Source organism: Mytilus californianus, unplaced genomic scaffold (genome assembly GCF_021869535.1).
Source record: "Mytilus californianus isolate M0D057914Y unplaced genomic scaffold, xbMytCali1.0.p SCAF_9, whole genome shotgun sequence".
Taxonomy (NCBI): domain Eukaryota; kingdom Metazoa; phylum Mollusca; class Bivalvia; order Mytilida; family Mytilidae; genus Mytilus; species Mytilus californianus.
In genome coordinates, this window is record NW_026262745.1 from 17,590,728 (window position 1) to 17,606,384 (window position 15,657).

At 32.0% G+C, this 15,657-nt stretch overlaps 1 protein-coding gene across 1 annotated transcript; it reads right to left on the minus strand.

The window, feature by feature from the left end:
* Nucleotides 1-1,143: 1,143 nt before the first annotated feature.
* Nucleotides 1,144-7,367, minus strand: LOC127715208 (uncharacterized). Its single transcript, XM_052221231.1, has 3 exons — nt 5,178-7,367; nt 3,681-4,352; nt 1,144-1,627 (listed from the first exon to the last, which is right to left on the minus strand). Exons 1-3 carry the CDS (start codon nt 5,257-5,259, stop codon nt 1,347-1,349), a joined length of 1,035 nt encoding a protein of 344 aa, XP_052077191.1. The 5' UTR covers nt 5,260-7,367; the 3' UTR covers nt 1,144-1,346.
* Nucleotides 7,368-15,657: the final 8,290 nt, after the last annotated feature.

Below are 15,657 nucleotides of genomic sequence, written 5' to 3' on the forward strand. Positions count from 1 at the left end.
TCCAATGCAAACTGGTTTGAAAAGTCTGTGACGATGATAGCTATAAGTTTGTATTGGTTTGAATGGGGGTTTGTAACAGTGGTTCCCAAACATAAGTTGTACAGAGAATGAAGTTTTGAAAGGGGTAATGAATAAAGCTTCGTACGAATGTGATGAATACCTAACGGCTTTTGTATAAATGGCAGCAGGTCATTAATAGAGACATCATGGAGAGTAGAGTTTAAAATGTTCATCATATTCACCGAGCTACAGGAAGGAGAAGATAGAATACCTGTACCACCAATTTTGTCATTGCAACCATATGGTGTCTCAGTTCAAAATTGTCGAATCCAGGAGTATTCTTTTTGTCTACGGAGAGGTGTTGCAAGGTGAGGATTGTTAGTCCTGTGATATATTTTGTCGATGACGCGAACTTGCATAGAAAGGATTGAATGATCAGGCTGGTTAAAATGCTTGTAAACAATGTCGCTTGCATTGTTGTTAATGTCTGATCTATGGCCGCACGTTTATTTAGCATTCCTTTCGTTTCACCGACATATACCAATCCGCAAGGTTACACTTTAATCCGTAGACGACATTTGTTGATTTACAATTCAGATCATCGAAGCTTCTGGTAAAATAAGATTTTTTAGTTAAATTGCTAGTGAATTGAGCATCTGTTATTTAAATTTTACAGGTTTTGCAGTTTTTTGTTTTACATTTCGAAATGAGACAGTGTTGTTCAGAGTCATTAAAATCCAAAATGTTTTGTAGAAGAACTGAACACGGAATCGTACGAAAACATTTGCTGTTGTCATTAGTATGACGATCTGAATGTGTCATATTAGAGATATTTATCATGTCTGGTGATGAAGGGACTCCTGCCATATCAGACGACATCGTGTCCATGGTGACGTCTGTTTCTAACCTTTTTATACTGGGCGACGTCCGAGCAACTCATAAGTCAAAAATAAAATGCAATAATCATGGCTTAATAATGAAAAAGACCAAACAGACAAACAACAGTACACAAAACACAACATTGAAAACTAAAGATTGAGCAACATCGTGTTACTCATGTTAGTACAAACCCGGTGATAAGTCTTATTCGGTAGGTCACATTCGGGGAAAAGGGGACGTTAGGCATAATACATCAAATTAATATAATTTATAACGGGTTTCTCCTTATAAAAAAATTATTACAATATATTTTATAGCATGCTCTATTTCTTCCCACAATGCAACAGTAAGCCATGCGGTGTATCTCAACATGTTATGCATTTCGCAATGACATGTTCCTAAAAATTGTTCGAAGGCCTTAAATTTGGATTAAAAGTCTTGTTTCCTTTACTTTTTAAAAAATATTGTCATACAAAAAATGCTAACTTAAAGAAATGTCCATTTGCTGGAATAGCATTTCCAGTACCAATTTTAAATATATAACATCTTGTGCATCCAACTGTTAATCTGTCATACTGAAAGTAAAGACATTCGCCAAGTTGTAAACATAAGGAACCACATGCTACCACACCGCACCGGTTTACACTAAAAATTTCTTCGAGGGCATTGACAGATCCTGAATAGAGATCAAAGCGTCCCTTTGTTCCACCAAAGTTCCCTCTGATGCTACTACTGCATGATGGTGTGTCTAAAAATTTAAAAGAAATTCAAATAAGCATCAACTCCATTACCGATATCATATAAAATACAAATATGTCTCAACGACAATCATTAGTTTGATAGCTATGAGAAATTCACTTTCATGAATATTATAACCATGAGAAATTCACTTTACATAAATATTTTAACCTTGACAATTGCACGTTACATAAATATTGTAACTATGAGAAATTCACCTCACCTAAATATTGTTACAATGAGAACTTCACATTGGTTTCTAAAGGAAAGTTTTCTCATTGGCAATCATACCACATCTTTGAATTTTATGGTATTTTGGTGGTATGTAATAAAAAAGCTTATAAAAACAGAACACTTTTTTTTATTATCTAAAGACGACATTACTTTCACATTCTTCACTGGTAAATTTCAAGTGACATTTGATTTCTTTTTTAATCTTTAGTAGCTGGGAGATGGATTTAATGGAATCATGTAGTAAATTACATCCCGGATTGCCTTATAATGATATGTTATGATTCGATACCCATATTTCAAGTGATGACTTGTTTATATATCGTGACTGTGTTGTTCGTTAATTTTCAGAAATAATTTTTCAAATCGGAAGGGCAAAAGATCTTATAAGCATGATTCAGGCGAAGTTATTTCACTCTAGTTTCACCATAACCTTGTCTTTCATATACAAAGTCATTAATGATGGTAAATGAAGTAAATTGATACAAAATTTTACAAAAACATAAAAAAAATTGCGATATTGTAATATAATTTTTTGTTCAATGACAATGTATAGCACTGTTTAACATTTTTACTTGATGAATGTGTGTTCAGTTTTTGCAAACTGATGTGTTTTATTAAGAAAATTTAATATTCAAATTTCAGCATAGGTTTTAATTATGAACTTTCGGTTTTTGATCCTGTGAGTAAAATAAATGCAAGGGAAATGTCCTTCTCTTTCCTGACCTTCATCCCGATCGACCAATTTTTCATCCTTGCGGAGTGTAAGTAGCAAAGGAAGAGTGCCAAGCTCAGAACCTACTAATTGGATATAGTGTTTATTCATTCTCGTCCTTAATATGCATGGAATATTTGTCACTGGATTTTATACAAACAACAACCAGTCAATCAATTCTGTGTTTAAAAAGAACAGTAATACTATTTAATGGAAACACCATTTTTTGTTTTCTTTCAAAACCTCATAATCAACTTTTTCTAATGAATGTATAATTCATAAGCTTCTCAATGAGGACGAAAAAATAACTTCAAGTGAGATATTTTTATCACCACGAATCAAGGGTAGCTCCATCCGACCAGTGAAAAATTCGACATTCTTTATTCCAGACCAAAACACTTTTTTTTATTGATACTGGCATCGTCAAAAGAGTGTGAATGTCAATAAACTTGCATTCATCTTTTTCACAAAACCGTACCAAAAATGCAGGTTGACACCTGAAACCACGTCTCAAAAATTACCCGGGTTTTAGAAATGATTACTGAGTGCCAGTCTTTGTAAGAATCAGGCTATTTAGAAGAATTTCATGGCAAAAAAAAAAACAAAAACCCGCCGACCTTACCATCTTATTTTGAAATTACCCTCATTCTGAGTTAGAAATGGTAAATATTTCGTTTCTGCGTATCTGATAATTCTGGAAATCTTAAGATTACTTTTGGTTAAAATTATAGCAAATTATGGAGTTATCTCCCCTTAATTGTTATTTCTAGTACATTTCAACCAAATTATCTCATGAAATACCAGAACAGGAAAAGGAAACGAATGTTATATTCGTGAAGCATTATACATTCTGAACTTAAATTAATGCAAACTTGAGCGGGTTTTTGTTTATCGTGTTTTCACCAATCCCGATTATTAGGTAGATTGGCACTTAAATAATGGAATGACATTTATAAACCGATATACTGCGACGACATAATGGCGGAGGGAGACTATGTTATTTGAGAGATGCTCAATCAGAAGTTAGTCAAAGTTAATTGAACACTGAAAAACTAAAATAAATACGAAAAAGCTTAGGAAAATATAAAGAATTGTAACATCTTATATAATTACTTACATGTATCCCGTGTGGGTGAAGTACATGGCGTCTTTGTTAAGGAAATACTTGGTTCCGAATCACTGTGAAAGCCGACACATGTAATTAAGCCTTCAAAATTTCCGAAAGAGCTATCGAACATTCCACCAACCCGAAGAGTGCCCGGCACAGGGAAGATTACATTGTCTTTATAAGATTCATCTTTATCATACACTTTACTGGTACCCATGTACATCCACATTTTCCCAGTTGATTTATCTATTCCATAAGAAATGTAGTACCACTCGTCTTGCGAGACACTTGACCCACAAACCTCGGTTTCGGTTTTAGATTGTAACACCCTTGCAAAGTGAATTTGTTTAGTTACAAGCCACAATTTAATATCTTGCAAGTCAGTGACCGGATCATCAGGTTTGTAATGAAATAAGGCACCATTCTGTATCGGTGTTCTTAACCAAAAAGAGAAAGAAAAATCGCTCACAGTTACCCCTTCAAGTCTGATATCGTAATGAGTGCTTCCGTCAAATACTGCACTTTGAATTGAAAATCCAGGAGGTTTTATGTTACTAAATGTCATATCACACCCTGCGGAATCATCTTGAGTTGGGTTATTTATGTTTACCTCACGGGCATATGCTTTATCGTCAAATGGCCAAAGAAGTTTCAAATTTGCTTTCGACAGTGTAATAAGACCTGAAAAAATAAGATGTTAATTTTGCGATAATGCAAGCCTTGAAAACAATAGAATGGTCGCCTATTTCTGTGAAAATATCTGTCCTAGATGAAAACGGTTTGTGTCAAATGGGAAGACAGATTAGTAAGCTGTCGGTTTTCTACATAAATAAAAATATCAAACATTATTTTGTACAAGATTTACAAAAAACATCGATGTAATTTTAATCCTTTTTGTACTATTCATTTAAAACATACTAACAGAAAAGTTCAACAATTCTTGTAAACCATAATAACAGAAAAGTTTAACAATGAAAAACAACTGATAAAAAGCATCATCATTTTGTCATCAAAAGTATTTTGCAATTATCTACAAATTTAACAAACAATGTTATAAAATAAGTGATTGAATTAAATTCCACTACGGCACTACTATTGATAAAAATTCTAAAATATAAAAACATTTCAATGAAAAATAAAATAAAATAAAATAAATGGACGAGAACGTGGTTGTGCAGAAATGTATTGTTTAATATGAAAAAGGCAAGACATATGGAATCTAAAAAAAAGTCCTTTCGATTGCTATTCTAACAAATAAATCCATCAGCTTCTCGTCATTAATTCGTGCAATGCTACTTAGAATGTAGGCCACAACTTTTAAATAAAAAGCGAACTTGTTGATAAAAACCTGTATATTTCCTCAGATGATATACTTTTTCAGAAAAATATTGAATAAAACAATATTTACAATATATACAGTATATACAATATTTATCTTAAACAGCATAATTTCAACAGTTTCAAGCTTAAAGTTATGTATATTATAATATTACACTCTGATCTTACCTTGCAAGACTAGAACCTCTGTCAGCAACGTCATGACTGAAGAATAATTCCTGTTATCAATACTCATAAAAATAAACCTCATAATTGTCAAATCGATTTTGCCAGACTTCAGAAGGTAAGGTTTTTCTATAATTAAATTCCAGTTTCTAGCCCAGTCGTTCAATTTAGTATTAGGAAGTATTGGATTTGATAAGGCATGTTTTTTTCTTACACCACAAAAGCAACAGTGATTCTAACGGTGTATATATCAGTTACCTCAGTACCGGAGAAGAAAATTTAATAACAGATGAACATTCACGGTTCTACAATATTTTCAATACCTTTATTGTGGCATTGCACAAGGGCATGTTCCTAGTGAAAACAGTGTAAACTTGCATTTTTTTTATACACTTTCCCAAGTTATTTCTTGATATTTTATGCATGAAATATTAAGGGGATGAAATTACATGTTAAAAAAATTTGGGTGCTGAATCTTTATGTTAAGTAGTGATTTGGTCCAGTTAAAAAAGGTCAAAAATTAGAATGTCTGAAGCTGTCAAACTGATTTTTAGCCCCCCTTAACACAGAATTGTCAATATTTTGAGTTAGAGCTGGTAGAAGTTTCTATAATTTTGATATTATTTGTATCAATAGTAGTACACTACACAGTAAAAATCTTTTCGAGATAGAGCAGGTGCGATTTTTTTAATTTGAATTTACTGTCTAAAAGAAATGCACTACGAAATAACTGTGTTCTCGGGCCTACTGATTGATACTCTAGTCTTAAGTACACGATTTTTTTTATTAGTTGTTATAGCTTTGAACTAGCTGTCAGTAACTGCGAGTACTTTCAGATCTGTACTTTGTGTCTTTTTTGTTGTTGGGATGTATAAATACCCTGCCACGTCCGTTCTGTGTTTTTGTTACTTGTTTTTCTGCTTTGCATCGATATGATGAATTAAGCCCTTTTCGCCAGATTTATATAATTTGTATATATATTGTGCTGTTACACCACTGTCCTAGGTTAGGGGGAGGGTTGGGCGGCCGCAAACATGTTTAACCCCGCCACATTCTGTATGTGCCTAACCCAAGTCATGAGCCTGTAATTCAGTGTTTGTCGTTTGTGGCTGTATATCATATTTGTTTTTCGTTCATTGTTTTGTACATAAATCAGGCCGTTAGTTTTCTCGTTTGAACTGTTTTACATTTGTCAGTTCGAGGCATTTTATAGCTGACTATGCAGTATAGGTTTTGCTCATTATTAAAAGCCGTACGGTGACCTATAGTTGTCAACTTCTATGTCATTCGGTCTCTGGTGGAGTGTTGTCTCATTGGCAATTATACTACATCTTCTTATTTTTATATTACCTTCTGCCTTGTTGAATAGTAAAATATCTTTCTAGTAGTTTAATACGTTAGTACAATTATCAGTATCGCCGCGATATAGCCTTTTTGTGCTGAGGCGGAGTAAAGCAAACACCAATCAATCAATTATTAGTTAGAGATAAACTTAATTCACTTTGAGTTTTAATGTTTTAAAGCCAGTCCTTAAATCATCAGAGATGAAGATTCAGACCAGAAGGTTTTCTTTTATTTTCAAATGCAGACCGTTTTTTTTTATTTATTTAAAAACAAACTCTTTATTTCAATAATTAACAAGAACAAGAAAGGAAGGAGTCACACATTGCATGGCAGAAATAGAACAAGACAGAAAAGACAGTTGAACAAAACTGAAAAAGTTTATACGAAGACGATGGGACTGCACACATGGTTTACAAAGACGGAATTTCCGAATTAGTCCATCGTACGGCCGTTCTAAAAATAACATGAACACACGCTTTGCAAATATGATTAAAAACAAGATTCTTCGTTTATGATGTCTCTTTGTATTTTCTGGTTGCTAGGAAGCTTATTTATCCTGTAACAAAAAAAAAATCCATCTAAGGTAAACTTTGCCTGAGGGAGTTGAAACCTTAATTTTTTAAAAATGATTTATCTACGGAGAACTAAATTCCATAAGTATGTTACCAAGCATGCTAGTACCGAGGCACAGACTACTGAGGTGATGATACTCTCGGGGACAAACAGTCCATCAGCAACGGTATCGAACTAGAGCTAGAAAAATGAAAATTACACCATAAATTTAATTGGTCCGAAGCAAAAAAAGAAATAATAAAAGATACAAACACAAAAAGGATCGGCTAATCTAAGCTACTGTGTAACAATTCTTTGAAAATTGATATGACTGTCCTTGGTATACTTAAAACTATTTGCCAATTTGCCAAAGTAAATCGTATTAAAGTCCAGAATAATTATATATTTGGAATATATACCATAATCAGAACTGATATTTTAACATTATAAAACCAATTTTTATATTTATTGTTTTAATTTGATAGAACTGAGCATTTTGTGTTAAAGATGCAAATATTTTGTTGTGCTTTTTACAATACCTTGTAAATACCTTAATTTACTTTCTTACCTAAGATAAATCTTTATTTGATAAATCATACTGTATTTGTATAAATACGAACCAAAAACTTGAGAAAAATGCTGTTATTTCCATGTTCTGTGAGATATAATGCTCCACAACAAATAACAACTACATCTTACAGTGTTGCACTAATAACATTTTTACACAGAAGACACACATGTTACACATTGTAACAATTATCTGAAATGTGTGCTTTGTGTAACCATTAAATAAAATTGAGAATAGAAATGATGAATGCGTCGAAGAGACCACAACCCGACCAAAGAGCAGAAAACAGCCCAAGACTTCCAATGGGTCTTCAACACAGCGAGAAAATATCGCACCCGGAGGAGGGCTTCAGCTGGCCCCTAAACAATAATGTATACTAGTTCAGCGAAAATGGACGTCCCACCAAACTCCGAAACATATAATTGAACCAAAATTAAAAAAAGAAAAACATACAAGAGTAACAAAGGCCAGAGGTTCCTGACATGGGACAGGCGCAAAAATGCGGTGGGGTAAAACATGAAGTCCGAGTCCGATGTTAGAATAGGTAACAGAAGAAACTAAGCAAAATGAAAATAATCAAAATAAATTAACAAAGGAATACTAGCAGTTACTGACATGCCATCTTCAGACCTCAATTAAACTGACTGAAAAGATTATGTCTTCATCATATGAAAATCAAACACTTTTATATAAGTTTCCTTTTTTTATTTTTATTCTTATTTTTATTTTTGTTTACATGTAATAGTTAAACAAACAAATGTAATCAATATGTAATCAATTGTTTATTATTCAACTTGATTGAACAGCTCGTTACTTGCCGTCATTATTGAAAAAAAAATGTAAATGTATTGATTGTTGGTTGCTTAACGTCCAGAGGCAAATAGTTATATGCATCAGGACGATATTGTATTGTAAGTTTATTGAAACATGTAAATACATTGTCCGGGTAAGCAAATAAATATTTCAAATGTTAATGTCACAAATTGTATATATAAATAATTCAATCAAAAGCATGGGAAATTGCAGCCATGTTGTTCACTTACAGCAAATAAAAATTCCAAAGTTGTTTGTTTCAAGTATAAACCTATACAAGAAGTATGACTTACATCTGACTAACAACAGTAAGCAAATAACATGTATGTGTCACAAAATGTGTCCATGGTGTTACCATACATCATAGATTTCAGCACATGTATCATACTATTTTATTAAGAACTGCAGGAAAGTAATTCTAATGATGTAAATTATTTGGTATCTATGCAATTTTTTTACGGTTTAGTATTACAACAAATGACAAAAAGTTTATAAAAGTCCACTGTGTAATACATGATGTCCATTGAGTAACATTTTTTCTCAATTTTTCACCAAATAGAGTTAGAAGATGTGGTATGAGTGCCAATGAGACAACTCTCCATCCAAGTCACAATGTGTAAAAAGTAAACAATTATATGTCAAAGTACGGCCTTCCACACGGAGCCTTGGCTCACACCGAACAGCAAGCTATAATAGCCCCCAAAATCACTAGTGTTAAACAATTGAAACAGGAAAACCAACGGTCTATTCTATATAAAAACGAGAAACGAGAAACACTTATGAACCACACCAACAAACGACAACAACTGACAAACAGGCTCCTACAACATAAAAAGACACACTATAAAGACTATTTCACCATTGACTTATTTGAGAAAAAGGTATCTGAAAAATAATGACAATTGCTCCCTTAATTTTAAAATGTAGAGCGTCTGATTTTAAACTTTGCATACATTTTTTGGCTGAAAGTATAATTTTGTAATATACTTTGCTAGCTTCAATCTCAGCTATCTATATAATCCTTATAATTGTTACGCATGCAGTTGTTCTTGCTTCATAAATAAAAATTCTCCAGAAATATTGTTTCAGACAGTTTCGTCTACAATTCAAGGGTTGGAAAAGATTAGTTTGTGACAGAATATTTTAAGAAATTCATTTAAAAAAAAATACTTGATTTAATTTAATTTTAAGTAAGGAACAGGTCATAAATACAAGTACAACAATACCTGTTTAAAAGAATTAGTATATGTTAAAAACATGTTCAGCTGTATGCATCATCGTCCATGCTATTTTCGCTGTCGTTTTTGAGTAATGTACTACGATGTTTTTTTGTTGCTAAAAATGAATCATTTTGCAATTGGTCAGAATGTCTTATATTAAAAGTCAGTACTTAGTTATTGAAATCTGTCGACTGTTTTTACAATAATAAGTATTCCTTCAACGCTTCGAATTTGTCTTTAAACTTAAGTGCTCCAGAGCTGTCTCTTCTAATACACACACGTATGACTTGCAACGAAACGAAAAATTCACCAAAAACAGACATTGGAACTCATGTACTCTAGAAATGTAAGATAAGAACCGTATCAAAAATATCAACATTTGAACACTTCTACTCAAGAACTCTAAGTATTTTTTACAAACAATCGAACATTTTCTTGTCTGAAACTACCATGCAATTCTAAACAAAGATTATTTCCATTGCATCACATTGAGACAAATACAATTTTATTTTTTCATATCGACTAATACAGACTAAGTATTCCGATATTTGTCAGAATATACTTTTTTTGTTTCCAAGGAATACTTAATCTTTATGAACCAAACCAGTAAGACAATTATCCGATAAGTCATTCTTCAAGTAAATAATCAGAGTGAAAACCCCGTCTCTACAACAAGAGGAGTAGTCAGTGTTTTGAAATGTAAGACAAGATGAAAATGAAAATTCCAGCCCAAATGTCAGTATGTTTTGCAGAAAATAAATGTGTACAAAATTGAAAATATTTTTTCCGCAGCTTAACATAATTAATATTCCCCAAAATAAGATGAAAATGAATGCATGTTTTACCCGATATAATTATGTACAAAATCGAAAATAAATTTTCAAACAGCTTAAAATAAATAATCTTCCCCACGACCGTATGAAAAATAGAGATACTGTGAGCAAAGTTCAAAAAATGATAACCCCGTCAAAGTCCATGCTTTGCACATCTTCTTATTTATTTTGGTAAGGAAAACCTCTCAAAACATTGAATTCAAAACAAAAAAGGAGGTTCACATTGGAATTAGATGGTGGAGATTCAATTGAAGATACTGTAACAATTTACTTTGCTTTGATAGATTGAATATTTACATTGAAACATCGATCGATTCTGAATTATATAATACTTTCGATTTGAAACATTTTTTTCTTGATAAACTTCAAATGCAAATACATGGTATTGTCAAATCTATATTCTGTTCATACTAACAATTATCAATAGCAATAAGCACAATGAATGGATACACAAGAAAACTTTTCATTTTGCTATTTCCAAAAAAAAAAAAGTAAATAGATTCATTAAAGTAATCTGCATTTGAAATACTTAGCTTAGAAAGCCAGCGATGGATAATACAGACGAGACAGAAGCCTGTAAGTCAGTAGTTATCGTTGGCTGCTGTCTTCCATTTTTTTTCGTTCATTGTTTTCATCAATCAGGTATTTGGTTATCTCTTTTGAATTGTTTCACATTTTGACATGTTGGGACTTTTTATAACTGGCTATTCGATATGGGTTTTTGTTCATTATTGAAGTCCGTATCGTGGTCTATAGATTCTAAGATCCATGTCATTCTTGTTATTCCATTGTTGTATCGTTGGCAATCGTTCCACATCTCCTTATTGTTAAATGGGAAGCTATATAACAGAAAATTTTCACATTTTGCAATATTTTTCCGATTCTTAAATTGTACATGTCATCGTCAATCAATTCATTTATTTCATTACTGCCATTGCTTTTATTGATAAATGTTTACAATTAAATCTATTAAATTTTTGAAAAGGATGAGTGAAAATGCAGAAATTATTTGTCAGAGTTCTTATACTATATAGATAACGATATACTGCAAAATAATCGTTATTCAAAATTCCGAATTAAAAAAAAAAGATTGAAGATTTAGAGAGTGAAAACAAACCACGAAGCTGTTGACGATGACTCTATCTAATAAGTGTTGGAGACTTTTAAATAATTTCAAAACATTGGACAGTCGTGATCAGCATCTTGTCTATAAATATAATGTTACTCATAAAAATAATATCAGACCACATTTATTCTAATCCTTACTTCTGTTTTTATGTCGTAATTAGAATTAAAACATTTTTTCAACAATAAAGGATTTAGGCGTGATATGCTAACTAATCCAGTTAAAATGGTTCTTTCTTCCGATACGATTTTAAATAATTATTGGCCTCTCACAATTACTGTCGATTTCAATCCAGTTTTATGAACAGACTGCACGAAACCTAGAATGAGTGTTGTATCTGATTTATTGTTTTCCTGAGCGACAGTATTGAACCAACAACTATTGATACATAAGCGTAGCTTCCTGTTGCAGCAAGTACAATTTGACACTTGTTAAAGTATGTGCCATCTTGTATTTCCTAGGTTTTATTAAAAAAATGTTTTGTCATAATCTGACTTGCATGCGACATTCAATATACATCAATTTCATTTATTCATTTATTCAAAAATACTTTCTTTTCAGACATAATGCTTAGAAAAGTGTAAGTTTTTGATACGGTGATATATTATTTCAATGTTTTTCTATGTTTCCGTACTTGCGTTTTATGCATATATTTCATTTTTTTTTATGGCTTCATATTCACAAAAGTTCATTAGTATCATAGATAATTCTGTGCAAAGTTTCCTACTTTTACTATAAAATGGTCAATTATACCAATATATCAATTGAACTTAGCCTCTTGACTATTGCCAGCCATTTTGAATTTGGCGGCCATTTTGGAATTTGTTTAGATGGCTCTGTATCCAAAAATATTTAAAAGCACCATTACTAACACTGTGCAAAGTTTCATTCTTTTACTATAAAGTGATCAATCATACCAATATATAAGACCTAGCCTCTTGACTGTTGGCGGTCATTTTGAATTTGACGGTCATTACGAAATTTTTTTATGATGGCTCCATATCCAAAAATGTTTATAAGCATCATAACTAAAGCTGTGCAAAGCTTCATACTTTTACCATAAATTGATCAATTGTGCTAAAATATTGTACTTTTACGCTGAACTATTTGACTGTACGTGGCAAATGCAGTTATACTGGCGACGCGAACATCCTACGATTTTGTCTCTTATATGAAATAGTATCTCAATTCCGCTATTTCCAATGTCAGTTGTGAGAAAAAATGTTGAAATTTGAGAATCACCACTAATAAAACGTGTATCACTTTAAAGCTTTGTGACCGAATTTTCCAGTAAGAGCTCTCACTCATTTCGTCGATAAACTTGGTATTGAAGCCAAATTAATCATTACGGGAGATTATATTCATTACGTTAAATTCGAATGTTTAAGTGAATTTTGTTTACTTTCCACATTTCGTTATACATGTATCGCTTGTTTGGCGAACTATGGACCGGAAGCTAAACTAAACCCTTAAAACTGTAACAGTTATCAAAACAGAAAAAAAAATTGAACAACAGCATGGCGATTGTTATAAGAATATCATTTGAATTGATTCATTTTAAATCCTTTTTCTTACATAAAATACATAAGTTTTGCGCACTATTTTGGGGATACATTCAATAGAATATAAATCATTTTTACATTTTGAATTCAGAAAGTTTGTTTTTCGTATAGTATAAATAGAAAATGTTTTAGTATGTTTGTATAGTTTTGAGTGATTGTTCGATTAAATATGTCTCTAGTAAGTTGAGACGAGGAGCATGTGGGATGTATGACAGAGAAATATGTCTCTATGACAGATACAATGCTTTAACTTAACCATAATAACATTGATATGTCTACATAGTGATGCGTATTAACAGCTCCTAGGGCCATTGAGATTGGTTGTTTGGTTTACAGTTGAGCATCATTTATTCAGATTAGACTGCTGAAATATCATTTCAAATGTCATGAAATCATACATAATAGGATTAAAGGCAGTTTCTAGAATTGGGCTTCAATCTGAGACCAATTTAAATTAAAAAAAGTAATTAGGAAATGAGTTAACATTTTACAAATTGCTTTAAAGAATAAGCGTTTTCGAGAAATCTGAAATTAAAAAACATTAAACACAATAGTATGTGAAAGCATTTTTTTTAATAAGAAACTTTCTAAATGTTTAAGCAAATTTGATAATTGAACAAAGCATCGCTGTTAAGACTTACAGCCATTGGAGTGAACTGAAAAAAATCACAATTCCAAAACTATGTTCATCATCTAGGACACTTTTTTAATCTATTTTCTATAAGGACGTATATTTCACAGTGACCTTATTGACCGACACTTCATTAAAGTCCACAAAAGTAGTTATTTTTTGCTTTATTGATCTAAATCTAAACCAGAACTTTTCTATAAGCTTAAGATGCAATTCATTGTTACGGTTTCAACTTACATGGACATTAATACGTGTTAATAGCATTCTCATGTTGGTCGATACAGTTTTACTTTTGCTTAACTGGAACCAGTACATAAATATAGTTTTAAGTTGCCTAAAGTGCTATGTAGGCAGTTTTAAACGAACCATAGCGACAGTTAAGTTTAAGATGTATAAGATGATGCACTCATCACGGATACCTGGTTCACTCCGGTCCAACCATTTACAAAAAAGAGCGACGATTTACAGAAAAGAACAGAAAAGAACCGAAAAGGAGCCGAAAAGAGCATACATATATTTATTTTATGTATATAATACACACGAACATTTTTTTTTATATATGTATGATAAATTATCATTTATATTTTTTATCAAGGATTTTAATCTTATTATTAAACAAGCGCGGACATAGATCAGTGTGAATAGTATGTTTGTATATATGACAGTGTTTTCTGACAAAAAAGAGTTCTCTGTTTTTCCCATAGGGTTCTATGTTAAACTGTGTTGCACAGTTACAGCCAACCTGTACCAAACACTCAAAATTAGCAATATCGTTTATTTAATATTTAATTTCAATGTTCTAGACTTTCATGGAGGAGACACTAATTGCATGGATTACCAAATGATTCTGATAAAATATGTTCCACAACTATGATTTTGGATAGCAGCAAAAACTCAAAATTAGGACAGTTACACACTAGGTACATTTCTGCATGATGTGATTTTAATATGCGATATGGTATCTGAGAACCTGCATACATGTACTATTTGTATGGTTCTATTTATGTTTCTTTGTGCAGTGCGCGAACTGGTGACAAAATATTACCACCCCTGTAAACAGTGCGCTCTTCTGACTAGAGGCGATCGGTAAAGAAAAACGGATAATGCTGGAATTGTTTTGCTTACTTGAAACGAGCTAGCCCAGACGAACTAAGACGTGTCAACATAAAGTGAATATGATAATAAATCAGGTTAATTATTAATTGTTAAGTTTATCACTTCATCGTATCTTCATATGATAGGTAAATGCGTGAATTTTCGATTTTTAGTGTCGTCAGGGTTCAAACTTGTAATCATGCCATCCTTTCATTATTTTTTTTTTTAATATTATCCAATGGTTGGAACACCTTGATTTTCTCCCAATTTGTAAAGTAGATCATGTTGCATGATATATATTTTTTATCGGGGAAAAAACTTGATATGCAGCAAAGATTGGCAGTTTTTTTATTTGCGTTGCTATGTGAAATAAAGGGAGATAAATTAAAGAAAAAGAAGGCGCGCTTTTTCAAATAGTAAACAATTTAATTCAGATGCATGGTATTTTGTCAAATGATAAAGAATATCGTAGAAATTTACTAGAAATTCGTCTAATTTATGCATTTTTCATTAAAGATATACAATATGACATACTGAAAGCCGAAAAGGGTTAAAACCACCATACATTGAACAAATTAGAGGGGGGGGGGGGGGGGGGGGGTGTCGGGTGAACATATTACGAAATTTAGATTATATTTATCTGTGGTAACAATCATTTGATTTTAAGGGGGTATTTCTCTGTTCAAACATTAGTCTAATATTTTCAGGTTCTCTTTGGATTGCCAAATAATATTATTAT

Excerpts from the sequence above, each read along its gene's own strand:
- LOC127715208 (XM_052221231.1), bottom strand. The coding sequence starts at position 5,259 with ATGAGGTTTATTTTTATGAGTATTGATAACAGGAATTATTCTTCAGTC. Across the intron at positions 4,353-5,177 it reads AGAGGTTCTAGTCTTGCAAG|GTCTTATTACACTGTCGAAA; the intron begins GTAAGATCAGAG and ends TTATTTTTTCAG. Across the intron at positions 1,628-3,680 it reads TTCACCCACACGGGATACAT|ACACACCATCATGCAGTAGT; the intron begins GTAAGTAATTAT and ends TTAAATTTTTAG.